The 23425-nt window shown below is 38.6% G+C and overlaps 2 protein-coding genes across 11 annotated transcripts in view; both read right to left on the minus strand.

Annotated features, from left to right (window-relative positions):
* The window catches only part of LOC311087309 (uncharacterized protein), a 504672-nt gene that overhangs the window by 392246 nt on the left and 89001 nt on the right, over positions 1 to 23425 (minus strand). The gene's annotated exons all lie outside the window — the stretch shown is intronic.
* Positions 12 to 5073, minus strand: LOC311087344 (uncharacterized protein). Of its 2 annotated transcripts, XM_084120685.1 has the most exons (13): positions 5050 to 5065; positions 4606 to 4737; positions 4267 to 4433; positions 4020 to 4156; positions 3529 to 3639; positions 3352 to 3432; positions 2552 to 2732; positions 2327 to 2416; positions 1887 to 1964; positions 1646 to 1706; positions 1318 to 1356; positions 1050 to 1231; positions 12 to 933 (listed from the first exon to the last, which is right to left on the minus strand). In XM_084120685.1, the coding sequence occupies exons 7-13, from the start codon at positions 2676 to 2678 to the stop codon at positions 896 to 898; spliced, it is 615 nt and encodes a 204-aa protein (XP_083976811.1). In that variant the 5' UTR covers positions 2679 to 2732; positions 3352 to 3432; positions 3529 to 3639; positions 4020 to 4156; positions 4267 to 4433; positions 4606 to 4737; positions 5050 to 5065; the 3' UTR covers positions 12 to 895. The 2 variants fall into 2 exon arrangements, with proteins under 2 accessions (XP_083976811.1, XP_083976812.1); XM_084120686.1 differs by having other exon boundaries at positions 4606 to 5073.

The raw sequence follows: 23425 nt of genomic DNA on the forward strand, positions 1-23425 counted from the left end.
GTTACTTGTTTGAGTTGGTTTTACTGTGCTGATAGCCCCCAACCCATCCATACAAACACACACACACAATACATACATATGCTTCAAATGTATTGTAATGACTACACTTCACATGTAAGAAGATCTTTTTTGTTATTTTCATTCACCCCAATTTGTATTTATTATTGTCGTTTGTTGGCACCATCAATGTGGTCTCCTTTAAACAGGGCTTATGTGGGAACCAATAAAGTTATATTGTACTGAATTGACCCTTCGCTAAGCCCCGCCCTCCTTAGTTACTGTTGCTACGTCTGTCAAGCTTTTGCGCCTGGCACGTCTATTACAGTATGTATGCACTGGTTTCAGACATTCCTAAGGAGATAATTAGTCATTTTTAGCGGACAGGTGAAAATTTGAGAGAGCAAGACTGCAGTATGCATTCGAGGGCTATATCCACGACATAATATGCAAACGATTAGAGAATAATTTCATCAAAATTGAAGCTAAAGTCTATAACGTTAGGTCCCAGCGCAAGCAGCAGCGCCTCATACGCTGATCATTCAAATGGGAAACACACAAATTGAGGAACAGCTGTGCATGCCCAGCAGGGTGAGTGAAATGTGAAAATATTCTAATATTTATAAATCAAACAGCTTATCCATATGTATCGTGGAATAAACACAAGACATTAGCCTGACCACTTTGCAATGATAACATTCTCCCGCTTATATTTGTAGTGCGCCAGGCTAACGTTACTGCTCACACGTCGTGGGTCACATAAAGCAGAAGTAGACATGCCAAGAGGGATCGCACGCTTCCTGAAGATCAGTTGTTGCAGGGAAGATGCTCATCTGCGGTGGCCACTGAATGCTGTTGTATTCTTGTATTGCCTGTCTCATTCTCTTGTTGGAGCTGGCTAATGCTTGGACAGTCTAATGGCAATGCCCTGCCCATCTGTAGCAAAGTTAGGAAACATGCATGTAGAGAAATACATTTATTAGTTTGTATTATGGTCCTTTTCAAAGTTGATCTTAATATCTTTATGTCTCTACTTATCCATAGTTCTTTACCTGGATATCTTCTTCTCAGACGGAGGAGGACTGCTCTCTCCCTTGATTCAGTTCTAGCCTTGCAGATTAGTTGTCCTCTGAGTTCACGCTCAACATCTTTACGGGTAGACTGGAAGTCTGAATCTTGCCATCTTCTCCCAATCCGGTGTTTTTTCTCCATGTTCAGCAAAGAGTCCTCAATTCTACAATGGTCAGCAAATAAATCTTATTAATTGTTATTTACACACTTGCTCAGAAAACAGTGACAGACAGATTACTGCTCACTTACTCTGTTTCACACTCCATGTACGACTCACAAGTCCCAGATCTATATACAAACACACACAGCACAAATATTCTGTAGCTACCGAGCATTACTGCTGTAATATAGTACTATTACTATAATAGTAGTAGTATATATACTATTATAAGGGAGGCCTTGCTGATAATTGATTACTAATCACACCATATTAAATTACTGCAGTATTATAGCAACTCTTAATTTATAACCATTGTGAGAGTTTCCTTTAAAACTATGCTGTTACTGTAGGCTTCCATGTTGAAGCACATCAGCAGGGCACTTAAAGACGGCTGTAATAAACACATTGAACTCTTACTTGAACTTGTAGAACTGAATCAGCTTGATGATGTAGTCCCTTTTCCATTTACAGACAGTGTCTGGAGAACAGATAAAGGGATTACTGCTGCTCTAATAAAGTGCTTCATTTCATGTAATTGTAATGTACTGTATTTCATTACTGTACAAGGAAAGGTAAGTATAACATATTTGCAATATTCTTTGCTAATAATATTCATGACCTTCATACAGTATTCAAGACATTCACTTCAGTTGTTTACTTTTTGGTTTCTGTTTCTGTTGGGCTAGCTCCATCTCACTTTTCTTCCATTTCTCCATGTCTTCCTCAGAAACCAACACTAGAAAACAAAATAACAGGAAACAAGAAAACATCAATACTACATACTCTGTGCAAAATGCGCTTAAAGGAACACTCCACTTTTTTTGGATATAGGCTAATTTTACAACTCCCCCAGAGCTAAACAGTCATTTTTTTGAGAGAGATGCTAACGGTCTAATCCGATTCAATGATCTATGCTAAGCTATGCTAAAAGTGGTACCGCCAGACCCGGAGAGCAGCTGAATGGATTCGAAAACAGTGAAACTGTTTAACTCTGGGGGAGTTGTAAAATGAGCCTATATCCAAAAAAAGTGGAGTGTTCCTTTAAGCGCATTTTGCACAATTGTAAAATGTTACCTATTTCTTATGTGCATTGTTTACCTGGTGCCTCTCTGATGACAGATGCGATGTCTTCTTGAGCGAGAATCGATATTTTCTCTGCTTTGTCTAGTCTTTGCAGGAGCTGCATCTCTGCAAACACAGTTTAATAGACTTATGCTGACCAATTTGTGAGTGATCAGCTTCACTCCAGAAAATATAAAATGTATAAACAGTGAACCACCAGTCCAGAATTTTGACAGGTTATGCAGCAGACAGTGAACAAACCTAGGTCAGTTGATTTCCTCCGTCCATAATGCAAAAGGGCATCAGTCAACAGGTCTAGGCGGTGAGATGGAGTCATCTCATTTGTGACTCTGGCAAATCTTCGGAGAAAAGACCACAGCCTTTCCATTCCTTCCCCGTCTGTGAGCCCAAACCCTTCGAGCCGCCTAGTGCTGTACTTGATCTGTGATTAAAGGAAAGTGGTAGAATCTCACAGACACTGAAACTGAGTGTGTGTGTTTGGTGTGTGTGTGTGTACATGCACTTGCTGTGCGCAGTTACGCGCCATGTGATGTTTTCCTCTACTCGTACTGCTGTGGTCTACGAAGTTATTTTGCCCTCCTGCCACCCCAGATCTCTCACAGCAGCAGGTAGGCCTACTCTGTTACGTGAGTGCAGTGTAATGCTTTAACCTTGACCATTCAGCAGGAGAGGTGTAGGTGTAGCTTATATTATTTTATATTACATGCTATTACTTTATATTCATGTAATAATTGTACAAATTAGATAGTAATCTGCATAAAGCATAAAGAAAACACGTTTGGGTATAACAATCATCCGCTTATAGTGATTTGACCCAGACAGCTGTGAGATAAGCGGTTTCCACTGTACTGTCCTAAACAGTGCATCTCTGAAACAAGTTTAGACAAATACAGGTAGGAAAAATGCTAGATTAAAGATTACTTTTGGGCACATCTACTTAATTTCAAATGTGCAGCTGATAGACAGGAAAATGGAGGCCAAACAGGGAGCGAATGATATGTGACACAGGTCCTGATGTCTCTATAAAGTCAATGAATTACCTGACAGGGCAGTTTGTGTCCATAAACATGAAATGCTGGTATGGCCAAAGAGATGTTGTGTGGTTTGCCCTCCCCGGATTTCTGATTGAACACAGTATGGCATAATTTTGAAAAAATGTGTCAAGGTCTTTTCTCAAAACAATAATTCAGTTTTACACAGAAAAAGAAAGTACTTACATGCAAATGTGAGGCAACAACACAGGCAATGTCATAGACTACTCGCAGGTGTATGTTCCTGTCCTCACATCTTCGAAGTAGCTCATCGATGACATACAGGGATAGGCTAATCTATTTCAACACAAATGTGAATGATGACACTTTTTGCTGAGGAAAAGTAAAAAATAATTATACAAACAATCTCCAGCATCAAATTCAATACCTAAATAGTCAATAAGGGCACTCAAAATGATCCAAAATGTTTTCATGTTTTCTTATAATAGTGAAGATTATGGAAGGGTGGTAAAGTTCAAATTTTGTAATGTTTTGGAATCTCCCATATACATTCCATGAGGTTCATATTTGGTGACTGAAAAATAATAATAATTTGGCTTATGTTAGGGTTATGCTATTCTAAGCATTTTATGAATAGGTAGAATCAAACAGGGGAATTATCATTCTGGAACACTGGGTCAATAGTCAGAGATGGCACTACTGTGGCATAGACTTGCCGTTCTCCTTGGCTCATGTTGACAATCATTAGGGGCATTTCATGACGACAAGGGGCTCCAAACACTCCTGTAACATCAAGTTTCTTTGCTTGTTTTTGTGACCTCAGCACGTTGCCAGCCTTGAAGTTACTGCAGTCCTAAAGATTTAAAGAAAACATAGATTTATGGGACGAATAATGATCTTTTTTCACAAGTTTAATTAATATTTCATGGACTCAGTCCATGAAATTCTGCAACTATGACTAACCTCGTGAGGCTTTGAGCTGTCAAGATGTGATAGCAGGAATTCTTCTACATCCTTTTCCTCAACAAACATGCAGGTTCATGCAATGGCTCAACCGCACTTGTACCGGAGCTTTGCTTCCTCACAAGGCCAAAGTTGGCATCCAATGTGACAATCATATCTCCATCCGCCTGGAAAACAAACACTTACAGTAATACTGGTTTTGTATCTGCACCAGGTTTATACAGTTATACTATTACTATTTTATTATAATACTATATACAAAAATTAACTAAGTTTGCAGATATTAATTCTATACCATTAGGTTAATCAAACAAGAACCACGCTGGAACTAGAACCAACCTTTGGACATGCTGGGCATATGGTTCCATCATCTAATTGTGGGCAAATATCGACCAAACTTCTTTGTGGGAAGTGGTGATGCCTAAAATGGGATATGGATTCTCCCACAAGGGCTCTGTAGAGTGTGTTGACCTCGGGTATAAGCAGCAGTCAGGGAAAACATTACTGTCTCCTATACTTACATCTGGTGATGGTGGTTTACTCAGAAGTTGTTATTTTATAGGAAAATATCAAGAATACTTTTGCATGTACAATCCTAGATGGTTCCATAAATGTTTGCTTTTAGTTGTGATAATGATGTAGTACAATCAAGGAAGAAGGTGTAGTTTCTCAGAAGAAGGTGTAATTTTCACGTCAATATGGACTCATCAGTCTTCCATGACAGTAACTGAAATTTTCACTTAACAGACAAGACTTCAAACTGACCTTTGCAAACTGACTTACTTCTGCAAGTGTGAGGTTATTTTTCCAGCGAAGGGTGTTGCAAAAACCCTCAACAGAAACCTGACAGACACACAGAAGCTCTAGCAGAGGGATGGAGAAGCTGTCTGGGGCTTGTCGGCTGTTGCTGGCCAGAGCCCATACCTTAGCAGAGTGCAGCTTTCTGGTTCACACACACACACATATTGACTGTGACGGTGCAGAGCCGTCCTGACAAATATAAAGAGAGAAATAACATAAAAACATAACCTAGTACTACTATAGAGACTATATCAGCATAGACTAAATCACTTGAGTGTGTCACCTATAACTTAATGTTTGTAATTATTGGAATCAGCAAACAAATTTTTTTCAAAATTGTATCACAAATTTGATTGATTCCTTATAGGAAATCATTACTCTACATGTAATAGGATTGAATTCCTTAACCTGTCAAGAAAATTAAATACATTAAGATTTTGTATCAGGGAAAATGACAAACCTGTGCTGACAATGACCTTCATGTCCCTTGTGTACACAGCATGGGTGCCATGCCCTTCAGGTAAATATAGGAATAACCCCAGGGAGGCGGCTCATAGTAGACATTCTGTAAGAAAAATTGATAGCTCTAATGTTTTTAAAACAACAAATTTGTGACACTAACAGTTGATACTTCATAGTGCTAAAACAATTTGAAGTATCTAATGAATCTGTTGAAATTACTGTGAGTTTGCTGTCTGTATGCAAGTATAGCAATAGCAATGTAAGACTGCATGCTATTGTTCTTACATTCCACTTTTCAGGAAGATGCAGTGAATTTCTGTGAGTCCTCTTCAGGCAAACCTCACAAAACACTGCAGTGGTGCTGCACTCAATGCACCTATAATCAGCATGATCTCGGCAGACAACACACTGGGTAGTGATTGGTGCTGAACATTCAAATGACACCTTAAGCATGTCATCCTTGACTGCATCCCAGGCATGAAGCTCTCTCTTCTTTGCCTTACTGTATGCACTCTCAGAACAGCTTGGTGTCGCATCATCAGGTTCAGCCTGTTGAGATGTAATAGAAGGGTCGGAAGGGTGGGTCTGTTTGGAGTTGGGCTGGGGAAGACCTTGACTAAGAAACCTTTGCAGGACCAGCGCTAGTCCTCCTCACCACCTTAATCTTAACGCTCCTGAAACGTGTGGTCTTCTTAAGTGCTTTTCCCATATCTGAAATCAAAATATTTGGCAATTATTACATAAAGCAAAGTGCAACCCGTACTTCTTATCACAGCCTAAAAGACAGAAACACATCAGTGAACATGGGATGCAGTCAGATGAGGGATATTTTGTAAAAAAAAAAATATATATATTGCATCACAATAAGTGATGCAATATTGGTTAACGTTAGCATTCTTAAATGATGTTCTGTCATAACTGGCGAGAGCTGGAGGGCAAAACACTGAAAATGTAGCATCATGCGTCTTTACATTTTCCATCTGTTTTAAGAAAGATCAGTTGAACCCACATCTCAAAAGACCTAAAACAAGCTTTCGTAGACTTGTTATACATATCAAAGTCCGTTTAATTGTGTATAAAATCGTTGTTAATACGCGATAGTATCTGTCAGTAAATCAATCTCTTAAATGGCGGGACATTTTGAAACACTGCCTGGAAGCTGAAAACTATTCTCTTAAAAAATATCCTCGGTTTTAATTATAGTAACCACGTTTTTGGCGGATTTTTATTACCATTTTTAATAACCACAGTTATACTACAAATACAAATAGGCCTACCATGTTTTTTTCTTTTTTCTTTTTCTTTGTGGTTAAACCATAGTTAATTTTCGTAAGGGTTAACATGGCTATCTCAAGACTGGTAAGAAAACGAATTCAGTAAATACTGTACTTGATACAGGAAAGCACATGAGACTAGAATATGAACACAACATGATAAATTGCATATTCTGGCTGAATCTGCTTGCCAACACGTAGCTATAGAATGCATATTATGTGCATATATTAGGCTTATAAAATAAAAGTTGATAGAATGTTTGTGTTCTGATGAAGAAATTAACGTATCTACATTTTGGATGGCCTGGGGTCATCATAGTAGCCTTTTTCATAGGATACTTTTGATCATTGGTTATGAAAATTGCATTGATCCAGATGAACAGGCAGTTACACCCCTAACCTTAGGTGTCTCGTCTCAGCTCAAAACTTCACTGTTAGCCTTTCCTGCTCAGCTTCCAGATCATAGTCAGGTTTTGCATTGTCTCAGTGGAACATATTCTTACATGTGTAAATGTAATAGTGAGTTGTAGGGCTGAGCGATTTAAATCGCGATATTGTTATGCGCATCTCGTCAGTAAAGCCGGTTCCTTGATTAGTAGTAAATCGCCATCACCTGCTTTCAGATGGAGCGGCATTTAGGGCTGATGAGATAATTAAGTGATTAATTTAGTGATGATTGAGCATTATTGAAGACACCTGATGTTAACAAGCAGAATCACTGAAGGAGAAAATCACAAATTGTAAGTTACCATTAAGGTGATGGGTGTTTGCTTTAGTTGGGCTCTAGACCATTATATGTTTAATTTAATATTTGCTGTTGTTTGTCTGCTGTTATTGATTTATAACAGTTAAATGAACAAAGTAAAATTTTGTCTTATAGTGTTGGTTATGTTTTGACATAATCATGCTGTGATCTGAAAAAGGAAACTTATTGAGATAGTTTGGTTTAACTTGTTAGCAGCAGTTTTGTGATTTTTCAGCCTATGATTATCAGTACTTTACTTATAATCCAAAATATTTAATAAACATTGTTCTGATCAAAAGACATTCGGATAAATTCATTTAAAACACAGACATCAATAATCAGCCTGTGAATCTCAACAATGGTGACAATAATAAAGCATGTTGCAGTGGCTGCCACCAATCACAACTCAATAATGGCTCCCATCATGCATTGCGGTATGAATAAATTATGATCTGAATTGTCTATTGGCGCTTTTCCACTACACAGTACCAGCTCGCCTCGGCCCGCCTCGACTCGACTCGGCTCGGCTCTGTTTGGTTTTCCATTGTGTAAAAGTATGGCGTTATTTTTTAGTCAAAAGTTATGAGCGTGTAAGACATGCTCACGAGCACATTATGTTATTTCACACGCGCAAAAATGAACCTTCAGCTGGCATGATAAAAGTACTCGCGCACAAATTCAACAACCGAGAGGTGTACAAGTAGCTGCGAGCGCCTGGCATACTCTCATAGGTTAACTCTGCTTGTACAGTGGAATCCTGCTCGCGCGCAGCGGGCTTCTGCTCGCGGAGAGCTGTTTTGCTCGCGCAGTGGATTTCTGCTCGCTCAGCTGATTTCTGCTCGCTCGAGTCTACATGACTTTTGACAATTTGGGGGCGGAAACCAAGGAGGGCACTGACCCTCTTATGATTGGTCACTTTCATCATGGAAAATCTTGGGAAATCCTAACCCCGCCCACCTTCTGACGCAGCGCGCGTCACTCAGCTCGCTCTGCTACTCCAGCTATCTCTGTGTATATTTTAGACAACGAAATATGTGATAAAACACCATACTAACTATTTTCGTTTTCATTTAAAGAAATCTTAAACATGATAGCCACACAAATGTGGTTCAGGCAACGTGTGTTGATTATATTCACTGTTTGCCTAATTATAAAAAAAAATATATATATAAAACACAAACCTGCCTCTTTTCGTTTTAAATATAATATAAAAACATTAAACATTTTAATATGGCCCAGGCAATATGTGCATTTGTACCAAACAACAGATTTTGCAGTAAACAACATTACAGTTTTAAAATTTTTTACATACAATTATTACAATTTAAAATGACAAAACTCAACCCAGTCTCTTTTTGTTAAATTTCAGTTTTTATCAATATTAGCCATTATAAAAGTATAAGTAAAAGGTATAAGAAGCTATACAAATAAAGCTATACATATAAGCTATTTAACTTTACCGTTGTATGGTTAGACTAGAGCGCTGACTTTGTATGTTTGACTGAATTGTTTGCTTTATTTGTATAGCTTCTTATACCTTTTACTTATCCACCTTATTCTGCTCTAAACAATGACTGCCATAACGACGACTCCGGTTGCCTACTTTCGGTTCGTAGCGCTTTAATTAGATGTGCAAGGCAAGCAGGCAAGTTTTCGGGTTGTTATGGACAAGTAAAAATTACATTATTGTATATTATATGAAATACAATTATAATAAAATTCTAAGTTATGACTACTGTATACTGTACTGTTTTTATTTTTAAAAGGATGTGATGTTGTTGTGAGATTGTCTTTTGTCCATGTTAACATGACAGATGTGAAAAACATTTTGGCTCGTTTGACTCAGCTCACTGAAAAGAGCCGGTTCTTTTGACTCACGGCTCTTTAGAAAATAAATTCTTATCTCCTTCTTATCTTATGCTCGAAACACTCAGTTTCTACATGAGGAGCTTCAGCTTGAACTCATTCTCTCGCTGCTAGTACAGGTCAAGCTACGAACCGGAAGTAGGCAACCGGAGTCGTCGTCATGGCAGCGCGCATTGTTTAGACTGAGCAGAAAAAGGTGGATACTTTTATAATGGCTAATATTGATAAAAACTGAAATTTAACAAAAAGAGACTGGGTTGAGTTTTGTCATTTTAAATTGTAATAATTGTATGTAAAAAAAAATTAAAACTGTAATGTTGTTTACTGCAAAATCTGTTGTTTGGTACAAATGCACATATTGCCTGGACCATATTAAAATGTTTAATGTTTTTATATTATATTTAAAACGAAAAGAGGCAGGTTTGTGTTTTATATATATATATATTTTTTTTTTCTATTTTTAAATAGGCAAACAGTGAATATAATCAACACGCGTTGCCTGAACCACATTTGTGTGGCTATCATGTTTAAGATTTCTTTAAATGAAAACGAAAATAGTTAGTATGGTGTTTTATCACATATTTCGTTGTCTAAAATATACACAGAGATAGCCGGAGTAGCAGAGCGAGCTGAGTGACGCGCGCTGCGTCAGAAGGTGGGCGGGGTTAGGATTTCCCAAGATTTTCCATGATGAAAGTGACCAATCATAAGAGGGTCAGTGCCCTCCTTGGTTTCCGCCCCCAAATTGTCAAAAGTCATGTAGACTCGAGCGAGCAGAAATCAGCTGAGCGAGCAGAAATCCACTGCGCGAGCAAAACAGCTCTCCGCGAGCAGAAGCCCGCTGCGCGCGAGCAGGATTCCACTGTACAAGCAGAGTTAACCTATGAGAGTATGCCAGGCGCTCGCTCGCAGCTACTTGTACACCTCTCGGTTGTTGAATTTGTGCGCGAGTACTTTTATCATGCCAGCTGAAGGTTAATTTTTGCACGTGTGAAATAACATAATGTGCTCGTGAGCATGTCTTACACGCTCATAACTTTTGACTAAAAAATAACGCCATATAAAAGTTGTACCTGTACCTGCTTCCAGGTACTTTTTTTCGTACCACCTCCGGCGAGGTTCTGAGCGAGCTGAGGCGAGCTGAGGCGATACTAAAATGTGACGTGAAAACATGGCAGACTGCTGATTGGTCAGAGAGAATCGTCACTATTCACTGCGTCATCATTGCACGCGCCAGACTGAGTGTCCTGAATAAAAAACAGCAAAAACAAAAACCAAAACCAAAAACAGCATACACTCGATTTCCTCCATTGTCCTGTGTGTGTGGGTAGCGGGTGTGTCTCGCGTAAAAGATTAAGTCACGGCAGTTTCCTGCGGCGTCGCTATGACGACCAGTAGTATTGTGGAGGTACTATCTGCAATGGAAAACGGAGCGAAAAGCAAAGCGAGCCGAGCCGAGCCGAGCCGAGTCGAGCTGGTACTGGTAATGGAAAAGCGCCATAAGTAATTTACTTTTCCTAATTGAATATTCTGCTCGTCACCATTGTTGAGATGCATAGACTGAATCTTGACGTCTGTGTGTGCCTAAAAGAATGATTTTTTTTAAACAACTTTTAAGAAATTTCAACTTTTAAGAAATCCTTTATATTATATCAAAAATTCTGGGCATTTATGCAGATTCACAGTTATGCTGTAATCAACAACATAAATCGAAGTCAGAAAGAAGGATTTTAATGAGTTCAGTGATCAAGTTCAAATGATGATTGTCATAATATAACCAACACCATCAGATCACTTTTTTTTCTTTGTTCATCTGGCAGTTATAACTCAGATACAACAGACAAACAAAATCTAAAGTTAATAATATATGGGTCAAGAGTCCAACTAAAGCAACCACTGATCGTCATAACGGTGGCTTACAATTTGTGATTTTCTCCTTCAGTGATTCTGCTTGTTAACATCAGGTGTCTTCAATAATGTTCAATCATCACCAAATTAATCACTTAATTATTTCATTAACTTAAACACTCTTGAGTGTGGACTCATACACTCCCAGGAGTGTTAATTTAACACTGGAGTTTTTGCTGTATACAAAGAGCCGTAGTTAACTGACAAGCTGAGCCATATCACATTAAATATCGCTGGCGATACGTCCGCAAAATTAATGCGATATGGCTCAGCTTGTCAGTGAACTACGGCTCTTTGTAGTAAATGCCGCTCCATCTGAAAGCAGGTGATGGTGATTTACTACTAATCAAGGAACCGGCTTTACTAACGAGATGCGCATAACAATATCGTGCGATATATCGCCCAGCCCTACTGAGTTGTTACATTTTTTTTTTGTGTGATTTCAGGTAAAGTGGATGCAGAATGATCATGGCAAACAAGGTATGGGAAGAAGTAATTTAAAATATTGTAATGGCAGAGTCTTCTGATTCCATATGATTGCACTAAAAGTGGCAGAAAATTTAATTTGTTTTATACTATATTTTCCCATGTGAATATTCATTTGATCCTTGTGAGGCCACTGTAGCTGCACAAGGTTTGGTTTTACTACAGTAAAACCACGATTGTGTTAGATTCCACCCATCTATTTAATTTTTTTTTTTTTTGTAGCATAACTAGGCTTTGTCATTTAGAAACATGACTTTTCCTATCACTTAATGACACATATCTCTACTTTTCATTCCAGCCAGAGGATCTGACGGTTGCTGCTCGCATCTTAGCCTACCTGATGGAAAATTCTTGCTGGATGAATGACCTTCAACTCAACCTTGCCAAGACAAAACTGCTTATGGTTTCACTTTCACCCAAACCATGCGATCCTGCTGATTTGCCTTCTACAACATCAGAAAGATCCGGCCCTTCCTATCGGAGCCACACAACTCCTTGTCTAAGCTCTTGTTCTATCCAGACTGGACTATTGTAATGCTCTCCTGGCAGGCCTTCCAGCATCAGTCAAACCTCTGCAACTGATCCACATGCTGCAGCAAGACCTAAACTCACTGCTTCAGATCTATGTGTCTCCAGAAGCTTGTGTTCTGCAAGTGAACGGCACCTTGTGGTGCCATCATCCCAAAGAGACACAAAATCACTTTCACTGACCTTTACCTGGACTGTTCCCTGCTGGTGGAATGACCGGCGCAACTCAACACATTTTCAAGAAACTGTTAAAGATCCATCTTTTATAAACACTTGACCCAATAATACTAAATCTTTGTTTTAATAATAAAAAAATAAAAAAAAATTGTGCACTGTGCTACACTAACTGGGACTTGTCACTGCACTTGTTGCTTCTATTGTTCTCTTAATTTTAAGTCACTTTGGATAAAATGTAATTGTAAATGTTTAAAATAAGTTATATTAGAGTATAAAGGTATACAGCAATTGTCTTTTAATGTGGATATTTTTACATGTTCTAAATTATATACTAAGCTTGTATTTCCTATCATTCACGTATCTTGATGTTTTTCTAGCCAACTAACGTGCTGGCTTTCCTGAGGTAGGCTAAATGTTATGTGACATAGGCTAATTGTTTTCCAGGTGTTTTATTGACCCCTTTGTTTGATTGATTGGTCGATATTATGTATGAGGAATATACATTTCGGTAAGTTGTAACTGTTACTGTATCATCTTTCAACAGTGTTCATTCGTGTTTAACGTTAGAGATGACCGGTTCACGTTCCGCTCGGGATCTGTCGCGTCACATTTACAAGCGCCAAAACGGTATTTTGTAATAAAAGTGACAGAATCTATTGGCTAATTAATTGCCGTTTAAATGCTCAGTTTTATCATTTTAATGGTCTTACCTGAAAATATCAAACTAGAAATATCGCAACGTTGCCGCCCGCGTCATCCAGTAGATTTCCCGATTACCGTCGAGCTGGATTTCCTATGGGACTGGATCTGGAGTCTTCTGTATTTGTCGGTTAACCATGTGGATGGATGATAACAGCCTTCTTTAAGGCGCAGGAGGCCACCTTCTGGCCCATATCTATAAGCTGATAACCACTGATAACGCCCATTCAATAAGTTTACAAAAATAAGTTTTATTGACAATTCTTAAAAGAGAACAGTATAAAAAGGATATAAGGCACTTTGTTCAAATTCAATGAACCCCTAAAGGTTTAGGACCAGGTCTAGGCAGGGACGAGAGGCACAGAGGCAGAGAGTTGTAGCATGCCACCCGCAGGTGCAGGACCACTGCACTTCACTGTGCGCAAACACACACACACACACACACACACACACACACACGTTAATACCAAGCACTGCACACGGTGAGAAAGATACCGTCACCCAAATAAGAATCCTCTGCCCCTGGTGCTCAGGCCCTGCTAACACACAAAAAGGTATACATCAGATACAGAAATAATCAAATACAGAAATAATCAAACACAGAAATAAAGAATCAAATAAAGAAAGTCACTTTGATAGCTGGAAGGATTATTAACGCTCAAAAATTAAAGTAACCAAAATAAATTACAACTAATAAATTGGAATAAACAGTTGGTTGAAACTAAACCCGAATGTCAATGGCAGCAAAATATATAAATAAATAAATAAAAGGAAACAAACCAAACTTCAGTCAAAATTATTAATCAAACAAACAAGTCAAGCAATTTGGAGCAAAATAAAGCAATTTAAAGAAATGAACTATTATTTCCAAAAAATAATTGGAGAATAGATAATTCAACTTAGAAGCAAAATCAAATGGGTGGGTGACGTGACATGGCAGTTTTGCTGTCTTCAGTGTCAAACATGTATGAATACAAAATATATTTGCCAAAAACCTTCTCAATATTGTGCAGAACATTATGCTTTATGTGAACATATTCAACATTAAAACAGTTCATAACTAATTTTTTCAGAATTTTCAACCAAACATAACAAAACTCATATGGTGTGACTGTCCGGCACTTGTTTCTCAAAGTGAGAACTTGAATAAAACTAAAAAAAAAAAAAATGCAAAAATTCTCAAAAAAATACAGAAAAATAATACAGATGTCTATTTGTGAGCCTACTCTTTTCAAAGTCCAAGCATAATGTTTTGAGTCAGTTCTAGTCAAAAAGATTTTGTCACACAAATCAAAATCATATGGTGACACACTATTTTGGGATATTTGAACGGGCAACTGTTTTGACACCCTTGGGAAGGAGAGGACCTTCTTCAGCAATGTTGTACAGAACTAGCAGTGTATTGCTACTGTTCAACCTGAGGTGAGTCATCATTTTTATTTTTACAATAAATCAGATCTTGTTGGCACTCTGACAAAAGTCCCACTTCCAGATGTCTTTTGGTGTGACACTTTTTTTATAAAAATGCAAAAGAAATGTTATTATTTTGTCATAATTATATGTAAATCTGTGCTGCTTTGTTATAGCTAGCATGTTGTTAGTATGCTAATGTGTAGCTACAAGACTCAAGGTTGTGCTAAGTGCAGAAAACATCATATGGTGCGACACTTCATCATATGGTGTGACATGTCTGCCTGTCACGCCATATGATTTGATTGTCACACCATATGATATGAATTGTAATTCCCTGCATATATAACAATAAATAACAAAGTCCAATGTATGTTTTTTCCTTTTAAACATTTATTTGGGTCCATCATCACATAAAAGCTGTAATTATCCACCATCGATTGTGTTTAGTTTAGTTTAGTTTTATTCGGTGATACAGATTTCTAGTTCATCAGACAGACATGCAGACCCCTTCACAGAAACCTTAGAATGCAGTTTAAGTCTAAACAATGTTGTCTTCATCTCAAACCATACATTTCCTTTTCTTTTGTCAACTTGAGGCAGATAATGATGACAAGTGCAGAGAGGACAAAGAGATACAGGGAGAGAGTGAATTCAGACCCTGCAAAGAGAGAGGAGTTGCTGAGGAAAAGAAAAGTAAACAACAACTGTCTGTTTCCAGGCAGATTTCTTGAAGCCTGGCAATACATGATAGCTAAAATACACGATAGCTAAAATATCATCACTGTAGGCAGTGCAACTAAGAGGAACGCAGTTAGGAAATGAAGAGAATAAACAATGTTGAACAGCTGTTAAAATGTTCACACCATTCTGTTAACAGATATCAAGAAAAGAAACAGAAAGGGGAGATGCCTAAATTTAGAATCCAGACTCTCCCACCGTCAAGAAGAGAGAAGCTGAGGGAGATATGGAGGAATTCTCAAACAAAATATAGAGCCAAAAGAAGAAATTTAAATGCATTACTCAACATGACTCCCCCAGATAACTCCATCTATGATGGAGACATCCAGGTCAAGTCCCAGGTCCTACATCACCACCACCAAGCCCACACACTGAAGAGATAAAGAAGCTGAATAAATCATTAAGGAGACTGAAGGATCAGAACAAAAGGCTCCAGAGAAAAGTCAGCAAAGAAAAGAAGAGGGCTGAGAAATATAGGAAACAAAGTGTGAGGCAAAACGTAACAAAACTAACAGTCAGAGAAAAATCCAACTTGCCAGCCAGGAAAAAGTTAAAAAATGAGAAAAAGGCTCCGGTGGAATCCTTCCTGCTGTTAGATGAAAATAGCACTGTGCTTCCTGGGAAGAAGAGAAAAGACAAAGACGAGTGCTGGACCTTCATAAGACCTACATGCAAAAATGTGAAAAAAAGCACCAGCTGTCCTACAGACAGTTCATAAGGTATAAACCTTTTTATGTCACAGAGGCTAGGTCCAGCGACCGCAACACAGTGCCTGCTGGGAACATGCGAACATCTCGCTCCTAATTGATGCTCTTTCAAGCAGAGGCTTGATCACGACAAAAAGCCTGTCAGCACTGCTGTCAGGTATCGCATGTGATACTGAAAATACAAAATGCATGCAGCGTGTGTGCACAAAGTGCTGTTATGATGAGCCCAACCTGCAGGACCACAACCCAGCTGACACTGCAACATGGGAGCAGTGGGAGAAGCAGGATGTTGTAGTGGGAGAGAGAAGCTACAAGAACTGGGTGAAGAAAAAGAAGAGGGGGACAGTAGGAGAGCTAACTGGTGTGTTCAACCAGAGGCTCAATGCAATTGCGAGTCATCAGTTAAACTGGCTTCATCAGGTGAAACAGTTCAGACACATCAAGGAGAACATCCATGCTAATGAAATGGTCTTACACAGACTTTTCAGAGAACTATGCATGTAAACTCAACACTGAAATTCAGGCCTTTCATTTCGGTGGCAATAGGCAGCAGGCCACAATGCATACTGGAGTTGCCTACTCAGTTGGTGGCACCCAGTGCTATGCCACCATTTCCCAGTCCTTGCGTCACGATGAGCGTGCCGTGTGGGCACTGTGTGGGCACACATCAAGCCAGTTATTGATGATTTCTGAAGAAGACATGAAAATGCAATCGACACCCTGCATGTCCTCAGTGATGGGCCAGCAACCCAGTACCGGAATCGATCAAACTGCTTCCTCATGAGCAGCATTCCCTATGCATGGGGATTCAAGAGGGTCACCTGGAACTTTTCAGAGCGTTCCCATGGGAAGGGTGCACCTGACGGTGTGGGAGGAGTGCTGAAGCGTAAGGCAGACATGTATGTCCTCGGAGGCAGTGACCTACAAACACCAAGGGATCTGTATGAGTATTTACAAAAGTCCTCTGAAAATGTCACCATCATGTGGATTGAAGAAGAGCAGATCTCCACCATGGATGAAATGCTCCCTCCGTCAGTGCGTCCAGTGACTGGAATCAGCAGTACACACCAAGTTCTGTCTTTTGCTCCAGGAAAGATATTTTACAGAGATCTTAGTTGTTTCTGCCAGTATCCAGTGATGTGCACCCGTCACAAGCTGCACCAACTTGAGTTTGACCATGTTTTCCCTGATGAGGTGCCAGGTGACAAGACAAGTGATGAGTATTATGAGTTTCCATTAAATTATTTACATTTTACAATAATAAATAAATACATGATTTTCTTCCTTTGACTTTGAAGTGGTGGCCCATCTGCTGAAGTGCCCTCTGTCCAACCTAGCTGGCCCACTACAGATTCCCGAGCCCAGTGAGTATAACATATTTAGCTAACTTTAGGACATGCTGGTGATAACATTTCACTGCAAACAAACATTTCCTTGACAAATAAATCTCTTTCTTTGACTTAAGTGATGGTGGCTCTGCTACGGAGGTGCCTTCTTCTCCATCCAGCTTGCCCACTAGAGAGCCCCAAGCCCAGTCAGTATAAACCCTACATATTTGTAAATTGGGCAAACCCAATTTGATGGAGTAGAAGCTAGTTATTGCAATCACTGCCGACAGTCGTGTCACTAACATATAAATCTGTCCTTTTGAAGCTCTTCTACTCAGGTGCTGTATGCATGTGCCCAATCAAGTGCATCAATTGGAGAGGCCCAAGCTGAGGATTCAGACACCATTTCCAATGAAGGATACACGGAAGGACAGTTTGTCTTAAGTATGAGGGAAAACCATATGTGGGACAAATTGTTGCCATAAGTATGGAGGGGCTGCAGGTGAACTGCATGAAACAACGTGGAGACAAAAATGGTTTTGTCTGGCCAAATAGGCGAGACTGCATTTATTATCAAGATCAGGAAGTTGTTTGTGGCTTATCACAACCTCAACAAGGCAGTCGGTTCGCTACTCTCTCCAAATTTGACTGGCTTATGTACAATGGAGTCTAGATGAACTGATTTATTTGTGGATCCACTCAGCTACGCTTTACACGGTTCATATGATATAAAAAAATTGGTTGTTTTACTTATATTAATACATATTGCAGACCAGTTTTGAATTGAAATGAAATTTGATACACAAACATATGTTCATATGGTTCATACAATATTAAAAAAAATGTTTGTTGTATTGTTAAATATCAAATAAATCAATAAAACTTGAATATTGCCTTCCAGCATTTAAGAGTGGTTAAATATTTCCTGCCATATGAGTGATCAGTACTCACCAATAAGTAGGATAATACATGGTTTGCATTGACACATGGCGACATTATCATATGGTGTGACACTATATCATTTGGTGTGACATTCCAAATTGTGAAAATAACATACCTTTATTAATGATAAAACCTGAAAATGTTCATGGAATACATAGAAAATAGTATCAGCAAGAGTCACAAATATTTTTATAATTTTCTAGCAAGGTTTGTCACAATAAATAGAAAATATGTTGAAAGACCGACGGCATAGGTCTCACATTGAGCAATGTTTTAGAAAATAATACACAAATTTAATTAATTTTCACAAAACTATAATGGATCACAGTTTAGTTACGATAAATGACTTTGATAAAGTGAGTAACTTAAGAAAGGTATAATCCATTTTCAGTTTATATACAATTATTTTCATGTCACACCATATGACGATTGTATGCACTAATACAACAAATTGTCACATAAATTCTGATTCCAATTGAAAATTTTGAAACAACATATGTTTCTATAAAGATGAGAGTTAGTAGAACAAAAGTCAACCATTTTTATGCCTGTTATTTGACATTTTTGAAAAAACACTTTATGGTACATATGTCACTGACCCAAATACAAATGAGAAAGCAAGTAGAAGAATCAAAATAAATTAGAATGAGAGAAGAGCAATGATTACAGTTCAGATTCTAGCACCAATCTTTATAGCTAATATCAGTGCAAAGAAAAATGAAGACTACGTAAGAGCCAAAAAGAAACTAAAGAAAATATCAACTGAAGTCCCAAATTGCAATTGAATCAGTTGAGTTAATACAGTCGAAACAGGACCGAAACAGGACAGCACTGCGGCCGTAAATGAACACGGAGCACCCCGACTGGAATGCAGTTATAGCCCTTTACGGACCTATAAACAGGGCCCTATAAACAACATAAGATTGTTACTCTGCTAGATAAATTCTCTAACTTAATGCATGCACGTAAAACTAATACATACCGATCGTCGAGGAAAATGAAACGTAGCTTTCTCTGGGGGGGAACTCAGGTTCTCACAACTGAGAAAGGGTATGGATTAGGACACATCCTTAAATACAAACTAGCACTTCAAAAACACGCATTTCATACAACAGAGCACGATTAGCGAGAGATTAGCAAACGCTCCTACCTCCTCCAGCGTCCACATCCAGTCCACGCAAACAATAACAATCGTAATTAAAGCTGCAAGCAGCATTTAGCGGGGTTCAAGCATTTAAGGCCATTAAGCACATAAGCATCAAAAGACATTAAAGGTGCCCTAGAATGTGAAATTGAATTTATCTTGGCATAGTTAAATAACAAGAGTTCAGTACATGGACATGACATACAGTGAGTCTCAAACACCATAGTTTTCTCTTTCTTATTTAAATCTCATTTTTGAAAAAAACACCCCCGAAAAACAGGCGAATCTCCACATAACACCGACTGTGACGCAACAGTCGGGATCATTAATATGTACGCCTCCAAAAATGTGCATATGCCAGCCCATGCTCAATGCCAGGCGGAACTGCACAGCCGAATCATCAGAAGTTCTGCAGGTGAAGAAACAAGCAGGAGGAGGATCATAGGGAAAATGGCAGATCTATCTATAATCTATCTATCTATAATCGGATACCGCTACAGTTTAATTCGAAGTTGTTTAGTTGCTCTGCCCATTTCACCACGGACTGTTACAACAATATCAAGCAGCCAGGCTTCTCTCGGCGTCTCAAACGGACGAAGGGGGCAATTTCAACTAACGTTATATTCCCGCAAGCGGTAAGTAGTGATTTTATTAACGATAATTTACACTGTGTTATCTAGATCCAGCGCGATATTGTTTTTTCCTCGAGAGACATCATGGCTTGCAAACGAGCGAACGAAGCATGGCAGTTGCTCAGTGTTTGGATGTACAAATGAACACAAAAGTATTTTTTTAGTTCCTTCATCCGAGCCTCTGGAGAACCATGAGTTATGTGAATTTCTGATGTGTAATTGTTCAAGTTAAGACAGATAATCTTTCTCTCAAAGTCATTCAATACTGTTTATGCATCAGTAAATCAAGCCAGTGACTAAACGCTCAACTTCACGTCGTTTCTCGCAGAAACTGCGTATAAAAGCTGTAATAGTAAAAGTTTTCCAGATAGCTCTACATGTAATGCCAGATATTTCATATGCAAGCATGTCAGCCAATCACAGCAGTGGGCAACAACACTGCAGTCTTACAGCAGACACGCCCCTTCAAACTGAGTGTTCAGATCAAAGGATGAAATCAGGCTAGGAAATATGCATTTTATTTCTAAATTATAACAAATTTTGATCTAAAAAACATACTAACATTATAAGGGCACCCCAGAAAACATTATAAAATAATAAAATAATCCATTCTAGGGCACCTTTAAGCTTTATTTAGCAAGCTTTTAACCAATGACATCATAGATGGAAAAGTCCATTAAAAGCCAATACAGGCAATTTACCATAGGAAATACATGGTTTTCAAAGCTTTTTGACAGTAATACTGCCACCTATGTTCCGATCTTCATAAAATGTTGCATGCTTTTTTACTATGTTATATTACATATGCCCACTAATTTTTGCTTAGGATTTATAGGATTTTCTATACATTTCTGCACTGGTTTGGTTCCGATCGGGCGAAAAACCAAGGACTAGTTAGTAAAAGTAGATTGTTGACATAATTCAAAATGGTGGAAAATTTATCATGGCGAAAATGAACATTCTTCTCTAATATTTAGCATTGATATTGAGAGAGCATAGATTGATGACAATAACGTAGGAGCAGGATTGTTAGATTTTAGCTCATCTTTTGATGTACTGGATTATAAATTGTTGCTGGATAATTTTTCTTCTCATACTCATACTCAGACTAGTTAACCGTCTCATGGGACAATGTGCATTTATAATGGAAGTTATGCAGATGTGAAAGAGTTGCAATGTGGTGTGCCTCAAGGAAGTTGTTTAAGACCAATGATCTTCCTCTTGTTTTTAAGTGTGTGGACAGTCATGTATGCAGATGATAAAACATATTTACCTGCAACATCAATTAAAGGTTGTATCAGCGATTTGACGTCCAAACATAAATTATTACATTCATCTCATCTTTCCTAACGATCCGCTTGCTGCCCGCCCCATAAGCAAGCCGTCAAAAAAAAGCGTGTCTCTGTAGGCAGTCTAGGCTCTGAGATCTGCACACAACAACGGTTTCACCACCACTCAAGACCAAAATAATAGTGTTCCAACTAGGGGTGTAACGATACACCAATGCCACGGTTCGGTTCATATCACGGTTTTGGAGCCACGGTTCGGTTCGGTTCGGTTCTGTTTGCTGTGGGGGCAGGGTTCATGGCAGGGCACCAGCAATAATAACACTAGATTCACTTTTAACTTAATAAAAAAAACAACAACAACAATAATCTAACTTATTAACTTTAACTTTATTAACTTAACTTTATACAGTGGCTTCACGTTTTCTTTAGAGCAGTTAGCACACCTGAGTTAACTAAAATGAAATAAATGCCTCCACTGACTAGTCAGAAATAAACTGCACACCTGAGTAGGGTTGCCAACTTCAGAAAAGGAAAATGCGGGACAATCGTGGTTCTTTATAGGAAAACGAGGGACACTCAAAATATGTGTACTGTATCGCACAATGTACATAATTTCAGTGTCTGCAAACTGTAGTTAAGTATATGTTTAAAAGGTTATCAGACAAACACATTTGTATTGCTTAACCTATTTATGTACAATTTAATTCTAAAAATAATTTTAATGTCATACAAACAAAATGTCACATTACAAACAAACCACCATTCAAAATAACAGCATTTATCTGAAATAGAAAGCTTTTTTAACATTATACATAGGCCTACAGTTCAAAAGTTTGAGGTTAGTAAGATAATTTTTTTTGGGAAAGAAATTAAAGAAAGTAATTGCCTACTTTTATTCAGCAAGGATGCATTAGGCTAATCAAAAGTGACAGTAAATTATAGTGTTACACAAGCTTTCTATTTCAAATAAATCTATTATGATCTTTACATTCTTCAAAGAATCCTGGGGGAAAAAACAAAACAGTTTTAAACATTAATAATAATCAGAAATATTTTGCGAGCATATTATTCCCTCAGGTAGATTTCATGTTTTCTTGCGTGGCTGGATGTTGGACTCATGAACAATAATCACGTTGTTTGCATTCGCCAAAATTGATTTGCCGAAATCAAAACGTGGACAGTGAGAATTACCGTTAGCGCGAGACGAGTCCGGCTTGAAGCGGAAGCGACCAGACGGCAGAGGATTATGTTCGCAAATCAAACAATGATTTGTCTCAAAACGATGATTAAAAAAAGCTGTGATATGTCATCATATTGGATGATGACGGTGTCGGTGATCATTCTCAAGTGTCGTGATCAGCACTGCTGCTGTTGTATCAGTCAGTGGTTGTGACCGGAGGGTCTTCAATCTCAATATGCCGCGGAGTTGCCATCCTGAAGTGCGTATGTAAACTCCCGAGCGTGATCGATCACCCAAATCACGTGACATGCATTTTATTTAGTAAATAATATTTAGTAAAACTACAGCTCTTATTAGTTGTTAAAAGTGTACTCATTAATAACTATTTAATCAAATGTCAAGGAAGAAAAAAATAGTTTTGTGACAAAGTGATGTGAGAGTTGGGCCGGGGCAGCAGGGGGCGGGGCGCGTTCGGTTCGACATGAGAGTATCGCGGTTCGAACCGTGGCTGTTGTATCGCGGTTTTTCGGTTCGGTTCGAATATCGTTACACCCCTAGTTCCAACCAGTCACCGACAGGGGCGGGTGTTGTGAGGTTTTGCGCTCGAGCACGGCTGCCTATGACGGCTGCACGCGAAAACCTCACAACACCCGCCCCTGTCGGTGACTGGTTTTACCACATGTTTTACCACAACACTGTGTAGCATGTAGTGCACAACTTGACTTGATGTGCTACACCCAGTTATAGTATTCGGTAGGGTCTAATTAAATCAGAAGCAAGTAACATCTACTGGAGGGAGGAAATGGTGCAACAGGAGAGCAAATAGTTGACAATTTTGTT

Source organism: Abramis brama, assembly GCF_963993115.1.
Source record: "Abramis brama genome assembly, chromosome: 7".
NCBI classification, from domain to species: domain Eukaryota; kingdom Metazoa; phylum Chordata; class Actinopteri; order Cypriniformes; family Leuciscidae; genus Abramis; species Abramis brama.